General features: G+C 40.2%; 1 protein-coding gene across 2 annotated transcripts in view; it reads left to right on the top strand.

The window, feature by feature from the left end:
- The first annotated feature begins 254 nt into the window (after nucleotides 1–254).
- The window catches only part of PRIM2 (DNA primase subunit 2), a 369636-nt gene continuing 352236 nt past the window's right edge, over nucleotides 255–17654 (top strand). The window contains exons 1-5 of one of the 2 annotated variants that reach the window (XM_080663471.1): nucleotides 255–306; nucleotides 1046–1222; nucleotides 2521–2624; nucleotides 7080–7159; nucleotides 8526–8646. In XM_080663471.1, coding sequence (XP_080519597.1) covers nucleotides 1069–1222; nucleotides 2521–2624; nucleotides 7080–7159; nucleotides 8526–8646 — 459 coding nt within the window. In that variant the 5' untranslated portion in view covers nucleotides 255–306; nucleotides 1046–1068. The remainder of the gene's footprint in view (nucleotides 307–1045; nucleotides 1223–2520; nucleotides 2625–7079; nucleotides 7160–8525; nucleotides 8647–17654) is intronic. The other variant, XM_080663470.1, reaches the window with a different exon arrangement.

Below are 17654 nucleotides of genomic sequence, written 5' to 3'. Positions count from 1 at the left end.
ATTTTCATCTCCGGGAATCTTTGCTGCGTCCCCAGGGTCCTCGGGACTACCCTCTTCGGCCCGCGGAAATCTGTGCCCCTAGCCTTCCGGCACCCCAGTGCCGACCGCCAAAAGCTACCAACTCCCCGCAACCAGCAGGCGTCCAGGTGGGCGCCCTCGGCCCGCACGGGTCGGTGCTGCGGGGGCGGGACATTAGGGGGCGGGACTTGTGTCAGTCACTTCCGCTTCCTGTTAAGTGAAATCTCCCGCCACCCGGGAAAACCGGCAGTCAGCGTTGGTGTTTCTTCGCTTTTGTTGTGCTTGTAGGTAAGAGCAATTCCCGTTGGATTTAGGACGGACCGCAATCCTGGTGTTGAGACATGCAGGTCGAGACAGAAGGGAGAGCACTTTGCGGGTGATGGGAGCGGAGGGATTGATCTGGCTCGGGTGTCCGTTATTTGGGGCTGAGACTCAGGTGTCAGTGAGTTGAATAGGGACAGCTTGGCCGGAGGAGGAGGTACGGTGGTGGGAGTGGGGGAGGATTTTTATAAGGAACGTGTGGATGCTCCCTAAAAGGAGTTTGAAAGACTGGATTCAAACACAGTTCCGTTTCCCGGGGTCATTAAGACAGGAAGTAAGTAATTGGATCCGGCCCAGTAAGTTTCTTATTAGTTAGAACCTACCGCGCTTTCCAAGGAGTTCAGGATCGTAGCCCCTTATGAAACCTCATCTAAGCTCGGGACTGCGGAGATCAGGTGCACAGACTTCCAGTGAGCAGGCAACATCACCTGGCTCTCATGTTGCTGGAAGTTAGGATCACCACCTGCATCTTCCCTAGCAGCCCCGTCCCCCAACCCCAACCAATTACAAGATTGTTACAGGTGTATTGTAGCAAATCTGGAAAACACAGAAAGACATCGCCCAGGGATAACGACTGTTAACATTTGGTGTATGCCCTTGAACTTAAGTGTTTTTTTTTTTCTGTGCGTGTAGACTTAATTGTTTTTGTTTATGTTGGTTGGTTGGTTGTTTTCAACACCACTTTCCATCATTTCAACCTTTTTAGGTGCTTCCTTATAAGGTAACAAGATGGAATTTACTGGAGCAAAGAGGAGGAAACTGAAGTTGGCAGGAGATCAGAGGAATGCTTGCTACCCTCACAGTCTTCAGTTTTACCTGCAGCCACCTACTGAAAACATATCTTTGATAGAGTTTGAAAACTTGGCTATTGATAGAGTTAAATGTGAGTGATATTTGAATTAGAATTTACATATTCTTGAGGATCTCACTTATACTTTGTGAGAATGAGTGTGATAATACATTTCCTTTATTAAGCACTTATTTAACAAATATTTATTGAGGGTTTGCTATTCATTTATTTACTGGACAGTTCATATTTATTGAGTCCACTCTATTCCAGGTGGTAGGGATTTTGAGATGAATATTGTAATTCTCATCTTTGATGAAATTGTATTCTAGTACATGGAAGCAGACATCAAAAATAATAATCATAGTTTAGTATGTTAAGGGCTCTAGTAGTGGCTGAAGCTAGGGGAGATTGGGATAGCCAGAAGAGGAGCAGGAAAGGGGGGTGCTGGAGGATATTATTAGTTTGCTTTGGTATGCCATAAAAAGAGGTACCCAAGGGCCATGGGTTTATGTTCAGGAGTCATTTGAGAAGTTGTTAATTTTTGAATTTTAAAAAATGCCTCTTTTATGTTGATGGAAGAAGAATTCATCTGAAGAAGGATTGACAAGGGGCTGTAGGAACTTTTAAACAGGATGTAGCATCTATTTAGAGAATGTTTGGATGAATGGAGGGCCCTGTGTCTTCACTATTGTGTCTTCTCTGCTTCATCAGAAAGGAAAGGCTATCTTTCTGATGAGTATATGCTGAGAAAATAGAAGCAGAACACCTAACAGGCAGTTCCACATGAGGGATGCAAACAAGGGGTGCTAGTCTTTTCTCCATAGGGACACCCTTTTCCATTCCTCAACCACAGTGGCTCAGTACAGCAGTAGTTAACCATCCTCTCTTCCCCCTGGTTAAGACCCTGGTATTAAATTATGCTGTGGGACCTTGATCTTTTCTACACATGAATGGAGGTTAGCTTCTTATAAACATACTAGAGGCCTGGTGCACGAAATTTGTGCATGGGTAGGGTCCCTAGGCCTGGCCAGCGATCAGGGCTGATCTGTGGGGTGACTAGTGGGGTGATCAGGGGGCCCCCGCTGGCACCCTCTTTGGCTGGCCTGCGGTCTGGGGGCAGCTCTTGCGTTGAGTGTCTGCCCCCTGGTGGTCAATGTGTGTCATAGCAACCGGTCATTCCACTGGTTGTTCTGCCATTCAGTTGATTTGCATATTAGGCTTTTATTATATAGGATATAATTTATATTATGTACTTGCAGAAAATAACTTATAACTTGTCATCTTTTATAAACAATTATTCAATTGCCATTCATAGATTTTATGTCTTAAATTTAGTTTTTAAAATTATCTTGAATTTATATATTTTTCTTTTATTAAATTTTTTTTTCTAGTGCTAAAAGCAGTTGAAAATCTTGGTGTGAGCTATGTGAAAGGACATGAGCAATACCAGAGCAAGCTGGAAGCTGAGATTCGAAAGCTCAAGTTTTCTTACAGAGTAAGTAAAAGGGGGAACAAATGTTCATTTAGTTCTGTATATTCATGTACTGAGTCTCAGTTGTGGAAAAGGTCTTGTATTAGGCACAAGGCCTTCATAAAGATTAATATAGCATAGACCAGCCGTGGGCAAACTACGGCCCACGGGCCGGGTCCAGCCCATTCAGCTGTTCTATCTGGCCCACGGAGCCAAAAGAGCGGAGGGTTCTCTTGCTCTCCCCTCCGCTCCTTTACTTTGAATTTATATTAGTTCACACAAACACTCCATCCATGCTTTTGTTCTGGCCCTCCGGTCCAGTTTAAGAACTCACTGTGGCCCTGGAGTCAAAAAGTTTGCCCACCCCTGGCATAGACGCTGCCTGAAGATACCTACAGTCTCCTGGGGGGTGATTGACATGTAGTCAGAACATTGTAATACAGCAGGTTTTCTCAACTTTGGGACTGCTGATGTTTTGGGAATGCTAATTCCTTGTTTTAGGGATTGCCTTGTGCATTGTAGGATGCCCAGTAGCATCCTGTTTTCTACCCACTAGATGTTTCCAAACACTGTCATATGTACCCTGTGCATATAGAGTGATGAATGCTGTGATGATTGCTGTTATTGGATGTGTACTCCAGGAACTCCAGTAGCACAAATAACCACCCAGTTCAGAGTGGGGTGGTTTGGGAAGGCTTCCCAGAGGAGGTAGTACTGAATTGCATCTTGATGGATACGATTAGATTTTTATTTTGGGAAGATGACTGCCATTAGCAGATGGATAGGCAAATGTCTGGTAGGAGGAAAACCAGTTAGGACCCTGGAAATGATGAGCAGAAATGAATGGAGAGAAGACTGATTGAGCAGATATGAAGAAGGTAGAATCAAAAGATTTTAGTGACTGGTTGTAGGGAGAAGAGTTGTGAATGACACCCAGGTTTCTAGTTAGGACAATAAGGTGGATAGTGGTGATATTTTGAGATGTGTATACAGACTTAGAAGGAAGACTTAGAAAAGAAGCAAGACTTGCAAGGAAGATGTTGAGTTTAGTTCTAGATATGAGTTGAGGTGCCTGTGGAGATGTTTGGTGGACAATTGAATATTCATAAAAGTCTGGATTTAGGAGATATCTGGAGTAGGAGTATATATTTAAGACAAAGGTTGCAATCATCGGGAGTAAGTGAGAGCACTGGAGGAAAGTATTTGAGTGAGAAGAGAAGATGATGGAAGATAGGATGTGAGGAATACCAATAGTTAAGGTGAAGTAGAATTGGAGGAGCTTGGGAAGGAAAATGGGAAGGAGCTGCCTGAGAGGTAGGAGATCAGTCAGGATGACAGTGTCATAGCAGCTAAGGAAGGCTGGAGTTTCAATAATAAAGATAATGATATTAATAGTGATATTATAGGAATGACAGCAGCAAGCATTTCTATTATGCTTACTGTGCCCTAGGATTTGTCCTAAGTGTATTATATATATTAGCCCATGTAATCCACACAGCAGTCCTATGAGGTAGATACTATTATTATCCCTGTTTTATAGATGAGGATACTGAATTACAGAAAGGGAAAATAACTTGTCCAAACTCATGAGAGAGTAAGTGGTGGAGCCAAGATTCAAAACAAGATTCAAACAGTTTCAGAGGCTTTGTATAGATCATGTAAGATGAGTTATACAGAATCCATTGATTTGTCAACTGGGTGGACTCTTCGTAGATTGAGGTAGAAGCCTGAATGATGACAGAGGCTGGACGAGGGAGGTTGAGAGATGGAGATGGAATATGCATTCTTTTAAGTTGTTCAGCTGAAAAGATGGGAGAAATAGAGCTGAATATGGAGGAAGTATAGGGACAAGTGAAGACACACACACGTATGTATATATACATACATACATATATGACAGGAGATAGTTAAACATTTATAAACCTAGCAGAAAGATCTAGATGAGAAAGAGGAGGAGGAGTTTGAAGATGCTCTGAGAAAGCATTTAATACATCATGGTCCTTAGGAGGCAGGAAGAGATGGATTGCAAGGTTTAGGTGTACGGATTAGCATTTTGTAGGGGATTGGAGAGATGCTTTGTTCACGTAGAAGGAAGGGAAGGCAATACAGTGTGGACACAGAGACTTGGAGCTGAAGAAGTCAGCCTGGTGGCCTTTATTTTCTCTAAAATAGGTGAAGTTGTCAGCTGAGAGAGAAGCGGGGGAGGGTGGTGTGGTATGGAGTTTGGGCCAACTTGTGAAGACTGAAACAGCTTTTATTTTTTTAAAATCTTTATTGTTGAGAGTATTACAGATGTCTCATTTTTGTCCACCCAGTTCCCACCCCACCCCAGGCCTTCACCACCCTATTGTTTGTGTCCAATGTCCATAGGTAATACATATATACATATATGCATATCTTCTTAGGTTAATTCCCCCCCCACTCCCCCGCCACCTTTCCCTCTGAGATTTGTCAGTGTGTTTCATGTTTCCATGCCTCTGGTTCTATTTTATTCATCAGTTTATTTTTTTCATTAGATTCCTTGTTTGATATTTTGATTTTTACATTCAATTGTTTATAGCTATGTATTTGTTATCACTTTGTTGTTCATAATTTTTATCTTTACCTTTTTCTTCTTCTTCCTCTTCTTAAAGAATACCCTTCAGCTGGTTTGGTGGTGATGAACTTCTTTAACTTTTTCTTGTCTGTGTAGCTCTTTATCTGACCTTCAATTCCAAATGAGAGCTTTGCTGGGTAGAGTAATCTTGATTGTAGGTTATCACTTTGAATATTTCTTGCCACTTCCTTCTGGCCCGCATAGTTTCTGTTGAGAAATCAGCTGACAGTCCTATGGGTGCTCCATTGTCGGTAACTAACTGCTTTTCTCTTGCTGCTTTTAAGATTCTTTCTTTGTCTTTAAGCCTTGGCATTTTAATTATGATGTGTATTGGTGTGGACCTTTTTGGGTTCCTCTTGTTTGGGACTCTCTGTGCTTCCTGGACTTGTAAGTCTATTTCTTTCACAAGGTAGGGGAAGTTTTCTGTCATTTTTTCTTCAAATAGGTTTTCAATATCTTGCTTTCTATCTTCTTCTGGCACCCCATGATGTGAATGTTGGTACATTTGAAGTCGTTCCAGAGGCTTCTTACACACTACCTTCATATTTTTTTTGGATTCTTTTTTCTTTTTGCTCTTCTAATTGTGTGTTTTTTGCTTCCTCATATTCCAAATTGCTTATTTGATTCTTGGCATCCTGTACTCGACTGTTATTTCCTGTAAATTATTCTTTATTTCAGTTAGTGTATTCTTAACTTCTGACTGCTCCTTTTTCATGTCTTTGATGTTCTCACTAATTTCCTTGAAATTCTCACTAAGTATCTTGAAGCTCTTATCAAGGTCCTTGAGCACCTTTATAACCATTGTTTTGAACTTGGTGTCTAGTAGTTTGCTTGCTTCCATTTCATTTAATTCTTTTTCTGGAAATTTCCTCTGTTCCTTCATTTATGACATGTTTCCCTGTCTCCACATTTTCGCTGCTTCCCTGTGCTATGTCTCCTGGAATTGGTAGAGTGGCCTTGTGTAGTAAATGTCCTGAAGGGCCCAGTGGCTTAGCCTCCGCAGTCACTTGAGCTGGGCTCTCTAGGTGCACCTCTGTGTGAACTGTGTGCACTGTCCTATTGTAGTTGAGCCTTGATTGCTGTTGGCATCACAGGGTGAACTCCCAGGCCAGTTTATTCTGAGGACCAGTTGTGACACATCAGAAGAGCTGAAACAGCTTTTCTAAGAAATGAGAACAGAGATGGTTATGTGTCAGATCTCAGCTCTGCTGCTTAAAAGTTTTGTGACCTTGGACAAGTTATATAACTTCCTTGTGCCTCATTTTCCTTGTCTTTCTAATAGGAATACACAGCAGAGTCTACCTTATAGGGGATTTTAAAGGATTCAATGGGTTGATAGAGGAAAAATGCTTAAAATAGTGCCTGGTACCTTGTAAGTGCGCAAGACATGTTTGCTCTTACTATTTTGGACTTGGATCAAATTTCCTTAGTGTTGGTAAAGGTCCAGCTGGGGTTAGAGGCTGTAAATTTTCAATATTCTAAATTCCCAGAGTTGAATATCTTTTCTTCAGAGGTTTCAGCATTTTCAATAGACTACAGAGTATAGCTGTAGATTAATTTAGAATATAGATTTTGCAACAGTGTTGAAAAGCAAGAAGTTGAGGGTTGATGCAAGAAGTTGTTGAAGTGGTGAGTACCCTAGGTATAGGATGGATAACAAAGAAAGTTAGGAAAATAGCAGGGTTCAAACCCAGGAGATTTTGCTGAGATGAGTTCAGTTCTCAGTTTCACCTGATTGCTAACTTAAGAAAAATGATCATTATCCTGGAAAGCATATTACGAAATTTGTGTTTATGAAACTTTTACTTATGCTGATTCAGTATTTCTTTACACCTCTTACTATTCTAATGCATTCATTTTATTCATGTACTATTATTTTTAAGGAAAGCTTAGAAGATGAATATGAAGCACGAAGAAAAGATCATATTTCTCACTTTATTTTGCGCCTTGCTTATTGCCAGTCGTGAGTACACATTTATACTTTCACTGTCAAATTTGATGTCTTGGGTTATACACTGGTACATGGAAAGTTAACATGTATTGTACTGAACATAGGAAAACTCAGAACAACAACAGAAACCAGTGGTTCATGAGTTAAACACAGTTGCAGCAGATTGTTGGGAACAAGTTGTTTACTATTCAATATCCCCAAAAAAATCCTACTGAAAAATTTTGCCAGTTGAAACACTTTTTACTTTTATGGGAAAGACTCTTCATTTGGGATTTAAAATTGAGGGAAATTTTATTAGAGATTTTTGTTACTTTTTTCCCCCCAGAAAAAAACTGGTAATATTTATAAGAAATAATGAATCAAATACACACTTGAATTCGATGCAGGTTTTTGGAAGGTGAGATGTATGGACCAGCGCTCATTAAATTAAGATATTTTCCTCTGGTAGTTGGTTTCTTATAAGTCAGTAGTGCCACCCAGAGGGAAAGGAGTTAGTTGCCTTTTAAACTTTGTGGTTTTTTTTTTTTTTTGTATTAATTCTGGCAAAAGAACATACTTATAAGTTTATTTTCCTCTTCTTTTTACTAATAGGCTTATCAAATGAGAACATTAAGTTGTTTACTATCCTAAGATAATAATTAGAAATTATTGACCAGTTTTTGTCCTAGAGATTTTCTTTGGTGAAAAAGCATATGTAGTTTATGCAACTTATGCAGTAAGTGAATTGCTGACAGTGTGAAGACCACTTTGATAAAAAACTAAATCATATTGTACATTCATTAGCATCATTGTGTAACAACAGTAATGCTGATTATGGATCCGTCTTGCAAAGTAATATACAGTATTTGTGTGTTGGCATTTGAAAAATTGAAGTATACCATGCATATTAAATTTTGTGAAATTATAAACAAAAAAGCTGAAAGCAAAGGTTACATTGTGAAATTTATCTAATCATAATCTATTCAGAGGTAAATTACCTTTATAAAATTTGGGTTTATTTGGCATGGATGAAATCACCTTAGACAGAAGTAATATCCTATATTCTAATGTAATTGACTATTTTGTGGTAACATTAGATGCAATGAACTATTTTCTTTTATAATATTTGATAATAATTCAGTTAAGCTTAAAGTATTCTGTATTTAATTATTTTAATTTTATGTTCGTTACACCTCTTTCCCCACATTCAGCTCATCTCTGGAAGATTGTGGGTTGTGTTATTCATACACTTAGAGCACTTTTAACTTCTGTCTATTGGCATCTTGGTCATGTTTGAATATTGTTTCATAGAAACTTCTTGGATTTAATAATCAGTGGACTTTTAAAATAATCATTGGACTTATAATTTATACTTGTAATTTTCCTATCTTCATTTTAGTGAAGATCTTAGACGCTGGTTTATTCAACAAGAAATGGATCTCCTTCGATTTCGATTCAGTATTTTACCCAAGGACAAAATTCAAGATTTTTTAAAGGATAGTCATTTGCATTTTGAGGCTGTGAGTATATTTTTGTAGTCATTTCCAATTGTTTGCACCACTCATCCCTCCCTAAGTGCTAGTATTCATCCCACCTTAAGTGCTAGTATTGATGTGTGGAGTTTGTTCTCTCTATGTTTTCTCCCTAAGTACCTGACTGAGAGAACAGCTATTGGCTTGGCATGACGGTGAACCTTTTCCTTTCATTGACTAGAAGAAAAGGGGCTCCTTAGTACCAGAGCCTCACATTTAGTTGCTTTATTAAATATGTGATTAATGAAAGCACAAAAATGTTTAATTTATAAAAACTCATCTTTAACCAGAATCTTTTAGGCCAAAATTTAAAGCTATTATATTAAAGAAAACAGAGAAGTGGTAGTACTTATATCCAATAAGGAAGTTTAGAGGGGTAATACTTATTTTAAAAGTCAGTTGCTAGTAAAATCTCTGAGTAGTTTTAAATAATAATTTTGCAGATAAGTCTGAATGATTTATATATAGTAATCCTATATAATAAAAGGGTAATATGCAAATAGACTGAACAGCAGAACAACCAACCAACCAATTAAAGTGTAATATGCTAATGATATGCTAAGGCTACTCAACTGCTCACTATGATGTGCACTGACCACCAGGGGGCAGATGCTCCAACTGGTAGGTTAGCTTGCTGCTGGGGTCTGGCCAATTGGACTGAGCAAGATGGGCCAGACATGCCCTGGAGCCCTCCCACGTCCCTCCCGGCTCGATTGTACTGGTGGGATCTCTCAGTCTGGCCTACACCCTCTCGCAATCCAGGCTGAGTGACACCCCCCTCCCCGAGTGCACAAACCAGGCCTCTAGTTATATAAGAAAGAAGTGTCTCTGATGGTGGGAATGCAGACTGGTGCAGCCACCGTGGAGAACAGTATGGGGTTTCTGCAAAAAACTAAAAATGGAACTCCCATTTGACCCAGTGATCCCATTGCTAGGAATATATCCCAAGAAACTAGAAACACCTATCAGAAAGGATATATCCACCCCTATGTTCATAGCAGCACAATTTAGCATAGCTAAGATTTGGAAACAGCCTAAGTGCCCATCAGCAGATGAGTGGATTAAAAAACTGTGGCACATCTACACAATGGAATACTACGCTGCTGTAAAAAAGACATGGATGGACCTGGAGAGCATTATGCTAAGGGAAATAAGCCAGTCAGAGAAAGATAAATATCATATGATTTCACTCATATGTGGAATATAATGAACAACATAAACTGATGAACAAAAACAGATCCAGAGACAGAGAAGCATCAATCAGACCATCAAACCTCAGAGGGAAGGTAGGGGAGGGTGGGGGTAAAGGGAAGAGATCAACCAAAGGACTTGTATGCATGCATATAACCCTAACCAATGGACAGAGACACCAGGAGGGTGAGGGCATGAGTGGGGGGTGGGGGAGCAATGGGAGAATAAGGATACATATGTAATAACTTAATAAAGAAAGAAAAAAAAAGAGGGGGAAAAAAAAAGAATTAAGTGTAGGCATTCCAGGGGGTTGGGGAAATGGGTGAAAAAGGTGAAGGGGACTAAGAAGTACAAATTGCCTGTTATATAATAAGTCACAGGGATGTAATGTACAGCACAGGGCATACAGCCAATAATACCGTAATAACTATGTGTGATGTCAGATGGTTACTGGAATTATCATGGTGACCATTTCATAAGGTATGTAAATGTGTAATCACTATGTTGTACAACTGAAACTAATACAATATTATATGTCAACTTTAAAAATAAATTTAAAAAGCAGAAAAATAAAAAGAAAGAAAGAAGTGTCAGGGACATATTTAGCAGGGATATCCACTGTGGGTGGAAATAGAATATATGTCCTATAGGTGGCTCTGTACTCCAATAATTCTGCTTTGGAAGACTTAGAACAATCAGGTGGTAGTAGGACTGGTTGAGACTCTACTTGGGTGTTAAGAATGGGTGACTTAAAGCCAAAATAAGGTAAAAAAAATAGAAGTTGGAGTAGATAAAAGACATTGTCCTATCTGAGAAGTGGAAGATGTAAGACTCAGTGTGCGTTATTGAGTTGGAAAAAAGAGACTGCACGAAGGACAGTAAACAAACGTTTGGTAGATATTTAGTGTCCATTATGTGCTCAGGAGGCACTTCCTACAGTTTATCGCACTTTCCATAAGAGCCCCAGCAAGTTTCTAAATTACATCTACCCAGGCATAGAAAAGTGTCAAGCCAGGACCACCTCCCCTAAACCCTATGCATTTTCTACTTTGTATTTTTCTGCTCCTTTCATTGTCTGCCTCTCATTTCTTTATTTAGTTCATCTGTTTTAGATAGTCTTTCATCTTGAATGTATGATGATCCTTTACTGTTTGTTTTTGTTTAAGATTGAGATGCTGAAAAGTAGATTGGAAGAGTGGGCTTTATTTGTACACAGGCAAGTGTATGAGACACTGATTTACTGGTAGTAAATATCTGAAGTGCCAGCATCACTGCTCTTGTGCATTGGGACCGTTGTTAAGTGAAATAAGGGCTACTGGAGCACAAGCACTGCGATACCGTAATAGTTGATCTGATAACCAAGACGGTTACTAAGCGACTAATGGGTGGGTAGTGCATGCAACATGGATACATGGACAAAGGGTTAATTCACATCCTGGGTGGGATGGAGCAGGATGGTATGACATTTCATCATACTACTCAGAATGGCACACAATTGAAAACTTACGAATGGTTTATTTCTGGAATTTTCCATTTAATATATTTGGACAGTAATTGACCACGGCTAACTAAAAACCGTGGAAAGCAAAACTGGAAAAGGGAGGACTACTGTACTTTTATCTAGTGTGTTGGTTGTCACAATGGTGTTTCATGTTACTCTGGTTGTTAGCCTGCATGCTATAATTTTCTCTTTCCTCCTTTCTCTTTTTCTTTCTCTTGTGTTTCATTCTGCAGGTCATTTGAGATGCATTATAATAAACTTACATTAAAGTAAAGTGTAGAAAATACGGATAAAATTCAGAGATTGAGGAGAAAATACCCACATTCGTATGTCAACAGGGTGGGGGGTGTCCTATACAGTTTCTAAAAGGAACACTAATTTTGGCTTCTTGTGTGACTTTTGGTTTTTCTGATTCAGAGATTCTCAGTGGGGGGATAGGATACAGGTAGTCCTCTTCGGGGGTTTATCAGAACTAGAGGTGTGCAGAGTGTGAAAAACATCATGCCTTTTGTTTTTGCAGTAAACACTGAGAATGTAAAACTTGATCAAGTGTTTGTAACTGGTGGGGATTCATGGAAGTTAGAGAGTGAGAAATCATTGCAGGGGGCCTGGCATAAAAATCATTCCTGTGATAGATTTAATCACTTTCCTGGGAGAAACCTTTTCTTTCCTTTTTTTTTTTTTTTAAAATATATTTTTTTTATTGTTGAGAGTATTACAGATATCTCCCATTTTCTCCCTCTTTTCCTTCTCTGGGAGAAACTTTTTCCCTCTTCCTCTGGCCTCTCCCTTGGCGTCTGGTAATTAAGGAACTTGAATTCAGGTGCTGTTGATGGGCTTGCCCCATGGCTCCGTAGCTCTTCCCACTTCCCAACTTTCACCATTTCATTAATAGGAACATGCACATTTTCTTCACTTCGATTAGAATATTAGGATTCATTTGAAAGCTATTGTGCTACAGCCGGTGTCAGTGATGTTTTTAGATTCAGGACCCATATTTTAGACTCAGGACAAAACAAGGGTTAGGGAAAAGTTATTAGCATTTGTCCCATAAGCTGGTCTCTGATGTGCATAGGCCCTGCTGCCTAAGTCTAGGCAGAAGGACACAGTGGGGAGTTGAGGGCCATGGGACCATCCTGGTCTCCATGTCACGGAAGCTGGGTTGCTGGCACACACAGAGTGTATCGGAAATTCAAGTTTGTGCGTGTGTGTGTGTGTGTGTGTGTGTGTGTGTGTGTGTGTGCGTTTCTCTATCATTTCAGTTTCATTAAAACTGCAATGACTTTTATGTTGATCTACTTCTGTAAATAAATGCTTTTACTTTAGGAGGAAATGCACTGGTATAATTAAGTTGCATTGTGTTTGCTTTGATGGAGAAATGTGTACAGGAAAAGGGAGAATTAATTCTTTGTATAGTTCTTTTTGCTCTTAAATTTTGTTTTTGTTTAGCTTGCCATGGCTGATGTAATTTTGTTTGATAAAAATGTGGAGGAGGTGAATGGGGCCAGTTATTGGATCTGGGGGCTCTTGTGTTCTATTTCGGGCTCTGGCAGTTCTCTGAAACGTTGCCTTTTTTAGTCTATATATGGGTTTCCAGTGGATAGTAGAATTTGAATCTTTATGACATACAACAGAAAGCCTTAATATGAAGTATTCAAAAAGGAAAAACTGGTAGTTTTTGGACTTATGTGTAAATAGCTTGCATTTTAAATCTGAAATTTCTAGGAAGGATTAGAAGTGAATAAATGTTGCTATCTGTGGGGACTATTCTGGAGCTCTTCTTGCTGAGTTGATTGACTTGCCCTTGTGTCACATGACAGGCGGATGGGTAAGGTTAAACAGATCCTATTAGCGCGTCTTCAGTTGACCAGTTAGGGAAAGGTCAGGCTTTGGCACCTGTCAGCCTCACAGACAAAAGGTCTCTGTGCTGTTGCAGTTCACAGACTTGACAGCAGCTTATAATTTACCTCAATGTTTTCAAACCTTCTCAGGACAGTCAAAAAAAAATTTTTTTTTTTTAATGGATTTGAAATACCGGTGGGACCTAATGGCAGGATGTTTTCGTTAGAATAGTACAGAATGGCAGGGACAATGAAGGTGAGCATCCTAAAAGATGTGGAGAGGATTCTGTGTGTCACAGATTAAAACTTTGCTGCTATTAAAGAGAAGTAGTGCTGATCAATTAACAAATATGTTCAGGAACTAAGGGTTTTGAGTGAAGGCAAGTGGGGCTGGTAACCTTTTATTGCCCTGCTCAGTGAAAACAAGTACATGTGAAACTCTGAATTACTTATTTTTGCTTAGTTTAAAATAGTTTTCCTTATCCTGAACCTGACATTTAAAATTTGTTTCTTGTCCCTTGTAGTTTGAAATCTTAATTTCTTCTGTCTTAGAAATTATTTCATGTCATTTTTGGCTGATAACTTCTTTTCAGTGAACATGAATTAGATTGTCTTTTGTAATTGAAAATGTCAGTTATATGAATTTATTAGGAACCTTTGGATGGCTTTTTCCAGTTAACATTGGAACATTGATTTTACATTGATTTTAATAGTTTTATGTGTGTAGACTTTTAAAATAGTTTTTGATGTTTACTGGTGTTATTATTTTTTAGATATTTGTAAGTTGACCTTAAGTTAGCAATGCCTTTCTGATAATTTTGGCCCTTATTGTACAGGTTTGGGCAAAAGTAGGTTTACAGGTGTTCATATGGTAAAGAAAACAATCCTATGTAATAAAGAGGGAATATGCTAATTGACTGTCACACCCTCACAAAGATGGTGGCACCCACAGCCAATAAGGAGGGAATATGCTAATTGACTGCCATGCCCTCAAAGATGGTGGCTCCCACAGCCACAAGATGGTGGCGCCCAGTCCCCTCAGCCCCACTGGGGCGGCAGGTGCACGGCACGGCTAGGCCCACCCCCAGGCAGGTCCGGCTGCTCTGCACCCCTGCCTCCAGAGTCCCCCAGTCCCCCAGCCCCCCCAGCCGCCCAGGGCCAGCCCAAGGTGTAGGCAAGCTTCAGATGTTGGCTGCCCAGCCGCCCAGGGCCGGCCTAAGGTGCAGGCAAGCCTCGGATGTCGGCTGCCCAGCTGCCCAGGGTGGGCCCAAGGCGCAGGCAAGCCTTGGATGGCGGCTGCCCAGCCGCCCAGGGCCGCCCGAGGCTCAGGTAACCAGGGTCAGCCAAGGCTTGCACTGCTGGCAGTGGCAGCAGCGGAGGTGTGATGGGGGCGTTGCCTTCCCCTGATCGCTGGGTTGCCTCCCACCCTGAGGGCTCCCGGACTGTGAGAGGGACAGGCCGGGCTGAGGGACCCCCGCCTCCAGTGCATGAATTTTCATGCACCGGGCCTCTAGTAGTTAATAAATAGTAATACAAGAATAAACTTTGTGTTTTGAATACTCACAACTGTAAACCTGCTTTTGCCCCACCCTGTATTGTTTTCATGGTTAGTTGACTTAGTTTGGGTTGTAGCTCTTCTGAATGTGCGTGCATCATTGTGATCATGACTTAAAATGTGAAAATGCCTCCCTGACCATTGTGACTAGTTGAGCATCTTCCCATGCACCGAGAGGTAACTCGATTCCTGGTCAGGGCACTTGCCCCAGTTGCCGGCTCAATCTCCAGTAGGAGGTATGCAGGAGGAAGCCAATCTATGTTTCTCTCATCAATGTTTCTCTCTACCTCTCTCCCGTCCCTTCCTCTCTCTCAAACTAATAAAAACATTAAAAAAAGTGAAAATGACATTCATCTGATATACATTACTCTCTTTATACCTACCCTCTGGGATATGTTTATAAATTATAAGCCTGTTAATAAGCTGCAAAGTGATTTTAATGTGGTGCCTGCAAAATGAAATATGTGTACCTTTAATCTCTTCTTTTAATTTCAGGCAATAGGGGAATCTGATGATATAGTTGGGACAGGACCCATAGATGTAAAAGTATAATAAACTAGAGAGCAAACATGTGTGATAAGCCTAGAAGCTTTTCATAGGACTTCTGACAAGCCATCGACTTTGATAGGAGTGGAAAGGGGGGTCTGGACAAGAGTGAAGTGGGTTGGTAAGACATACACTTTTAACACTCCTGGTGCAAATTTCAGACCTAAAAGGCACTGAGGAGGAAAGAATTAATAATCAGATGAAGGGTCAAGTTTATTTCTGGAGCGTAAATCACTATATGTTCCAAGAATGTGAAGTAGTCCAGTTTGATTTAGATTGATTAAGCATGGTGCTCTCTGAGTGTTGAGTAAATGTTTGAATTAATTTCTGGAGAAAGTAGTAGTCATGTTGGCAGTAGCAAAAATGGCACCAGGTGTTAGTGGAGTCAGATCGGACCTTGGCTCAGCAATCTTGGTTCTTGAGTTCTGGCTAAGAAAGACTCAAACTATAAAAGAAAGTTTATTTAGAAAGTCACAGAGGTAGAAATCAGTAGAAGAAAGGGGCTCAGGAAACAAACTACAGGGGCAAAAGAAGGGCCCTTGGAGCTCAGGAGAGAGAGGGTAAAGGTAAGGTGCCTGCAGGAAAAGAAGAGAGGGACCAGAAAGGATAGGCGTGCTTTTGTCTTTCTCCCAAGAGGGACAGTGTGGAACCTCTGTCCTAAGGGCTTTTTTTTTAAAGAGGTAATATTTATTATTATTTTTTTTATTGTTGACTCTATTACATTTGTCCCCCATTTTACCTCCCATTGCCTCCCTCCACTCCTGCCCTGGCCCCTCCTAGGCCTTCACCACATTAATGTCTTTGTCCATGGTCTATGCATATATACATATATATTCTTTTGTCCTAAGTGCTTTTAAGGGTGGAGATTTTAGGGGATGCCCCAGGGAAGGATCTCAATAGAATATTCATCAACCTTCCAGGTGTGTGTGTGTGTGTGTTTTTTTTTTTTTTAGGGCTGTGGTCTCAACTGATTGGTCAGTGCCAGGGCAGGGGGTCATTAGTTAATGAAGCTGGTTCTGATGCCAACCATAGCTTCACTTGTCTGGTTTTGCTGCCTTTTGGGGGCCTATTATCCCTCGGGGTTAATGCCTAAGGGCTATTATCAGGTCCCCTTGTTCGATCCCCCTCTAAGGGGGTCTAATCCCCATGACTAGGGACATGTCAGGGGAGGAAAGGTCAGGGGAGGGTTTGAACTGCATGACCAGGGATATGCTAGGGAAGGAAAAGTTACCGTGGGGGCGAGGTTCTTGATTTCCTAGTTTTGCTGGTTGCTAGGCACCTGGGGCTTTTTGCCCTGGTGATCCTTTGTACCTGGCCTTTCATCCTTGCTCTGCTCATGTGTGTCAACTGCCTACCACAGTCAGTTAAAAAGATTTGCCTCGCCTGGCCGGTGTGGCTTAGTGGTTGAGCGTCGACCCATGAAGCTGGATGGAGGGCATGGTTCGATTCCCCGCAGGGCACATGCCCAGGTTCTGGGCTGGGTCCCCAGTAGGAGTTGTGCAGGAGGCAGCCGATAGATGATTCTCTCTCATCATTGACGTTTCTCTCTCTCCCTCTCCCTTCCTCTTTCTGAAATGAATTAAAAAAAAAAAAAAGATTTTCCTCTATTCTGTTTTACAAGCACTAGGTAATCCTTAAGATGAGTACAGTAACATGGAATATTTATCCTTTCTCAGGGCTAAATATTGGGTAAAATATATGTATATATATATTATACGAAATGAGCTTTTTCTGTTGAGTTGAATTTGCGGGATTATGCTGATTAGCAAATTTCAATTTGTTTTGCATTTTATGATTTAAACAGAGTTCTTTATGTGTTTCTTTTACAATTACATACCTTTAACTTCTTTCCAAATTAGAAGGCATTAACATGGGGGTTTCTTTCTATAAGCAGACTCTACAAATACTATAATATTTTTTACTCTCACAGTGTTTTTTCAAATGAAATAATATGGAAGCCAACCTTGTATTATTTTATATGTGTTTTTTGGGTAGCTATAGTATTATATTTAGAGAATGAGGAAAAGTTTCACTGAATTTTCTAGTTAATTGAGGCCTAACCATTTATGCATATAGTTGTAAAAATACACCATGGCAGATGGTCTTTACAGGCAATATTTTAGAAGTTCACAGACTTTGGATTTTCCTTATCAAGCTACAAAATTAGATTCTGCTCATTATAAGATATTTTAAACCTAGCTAAATGTGAAACTTCAAGCTGAATTACCCTTGAATGCTAAAATTAACATATGCAAAATTTTTTGAGATAACTTGTAAAGTCATTTCTCTCTTTTAAAGTTTCATACAGCTTTTGAATATAGACTTCCTTGTATTCTCATTGTTGATGACTCCAGGCCTATGA

The sequence above is a fragment of the Plecotus auritus genome, assembly GCF_963455305.1.
Source record: "Plecotus auritus genome assembly, chromosome: 4".
NCBI classification, from domain to species: domain Eukaryota; kingdom Metazoa; phylum Chordata; class Mammalia; order Chiroptera; family Vespertilionidae; genus Plecotus; species Plecotus auritus.
This window is presented reverse-complemented; position numbering and strand designations above follow the sequence as displayed.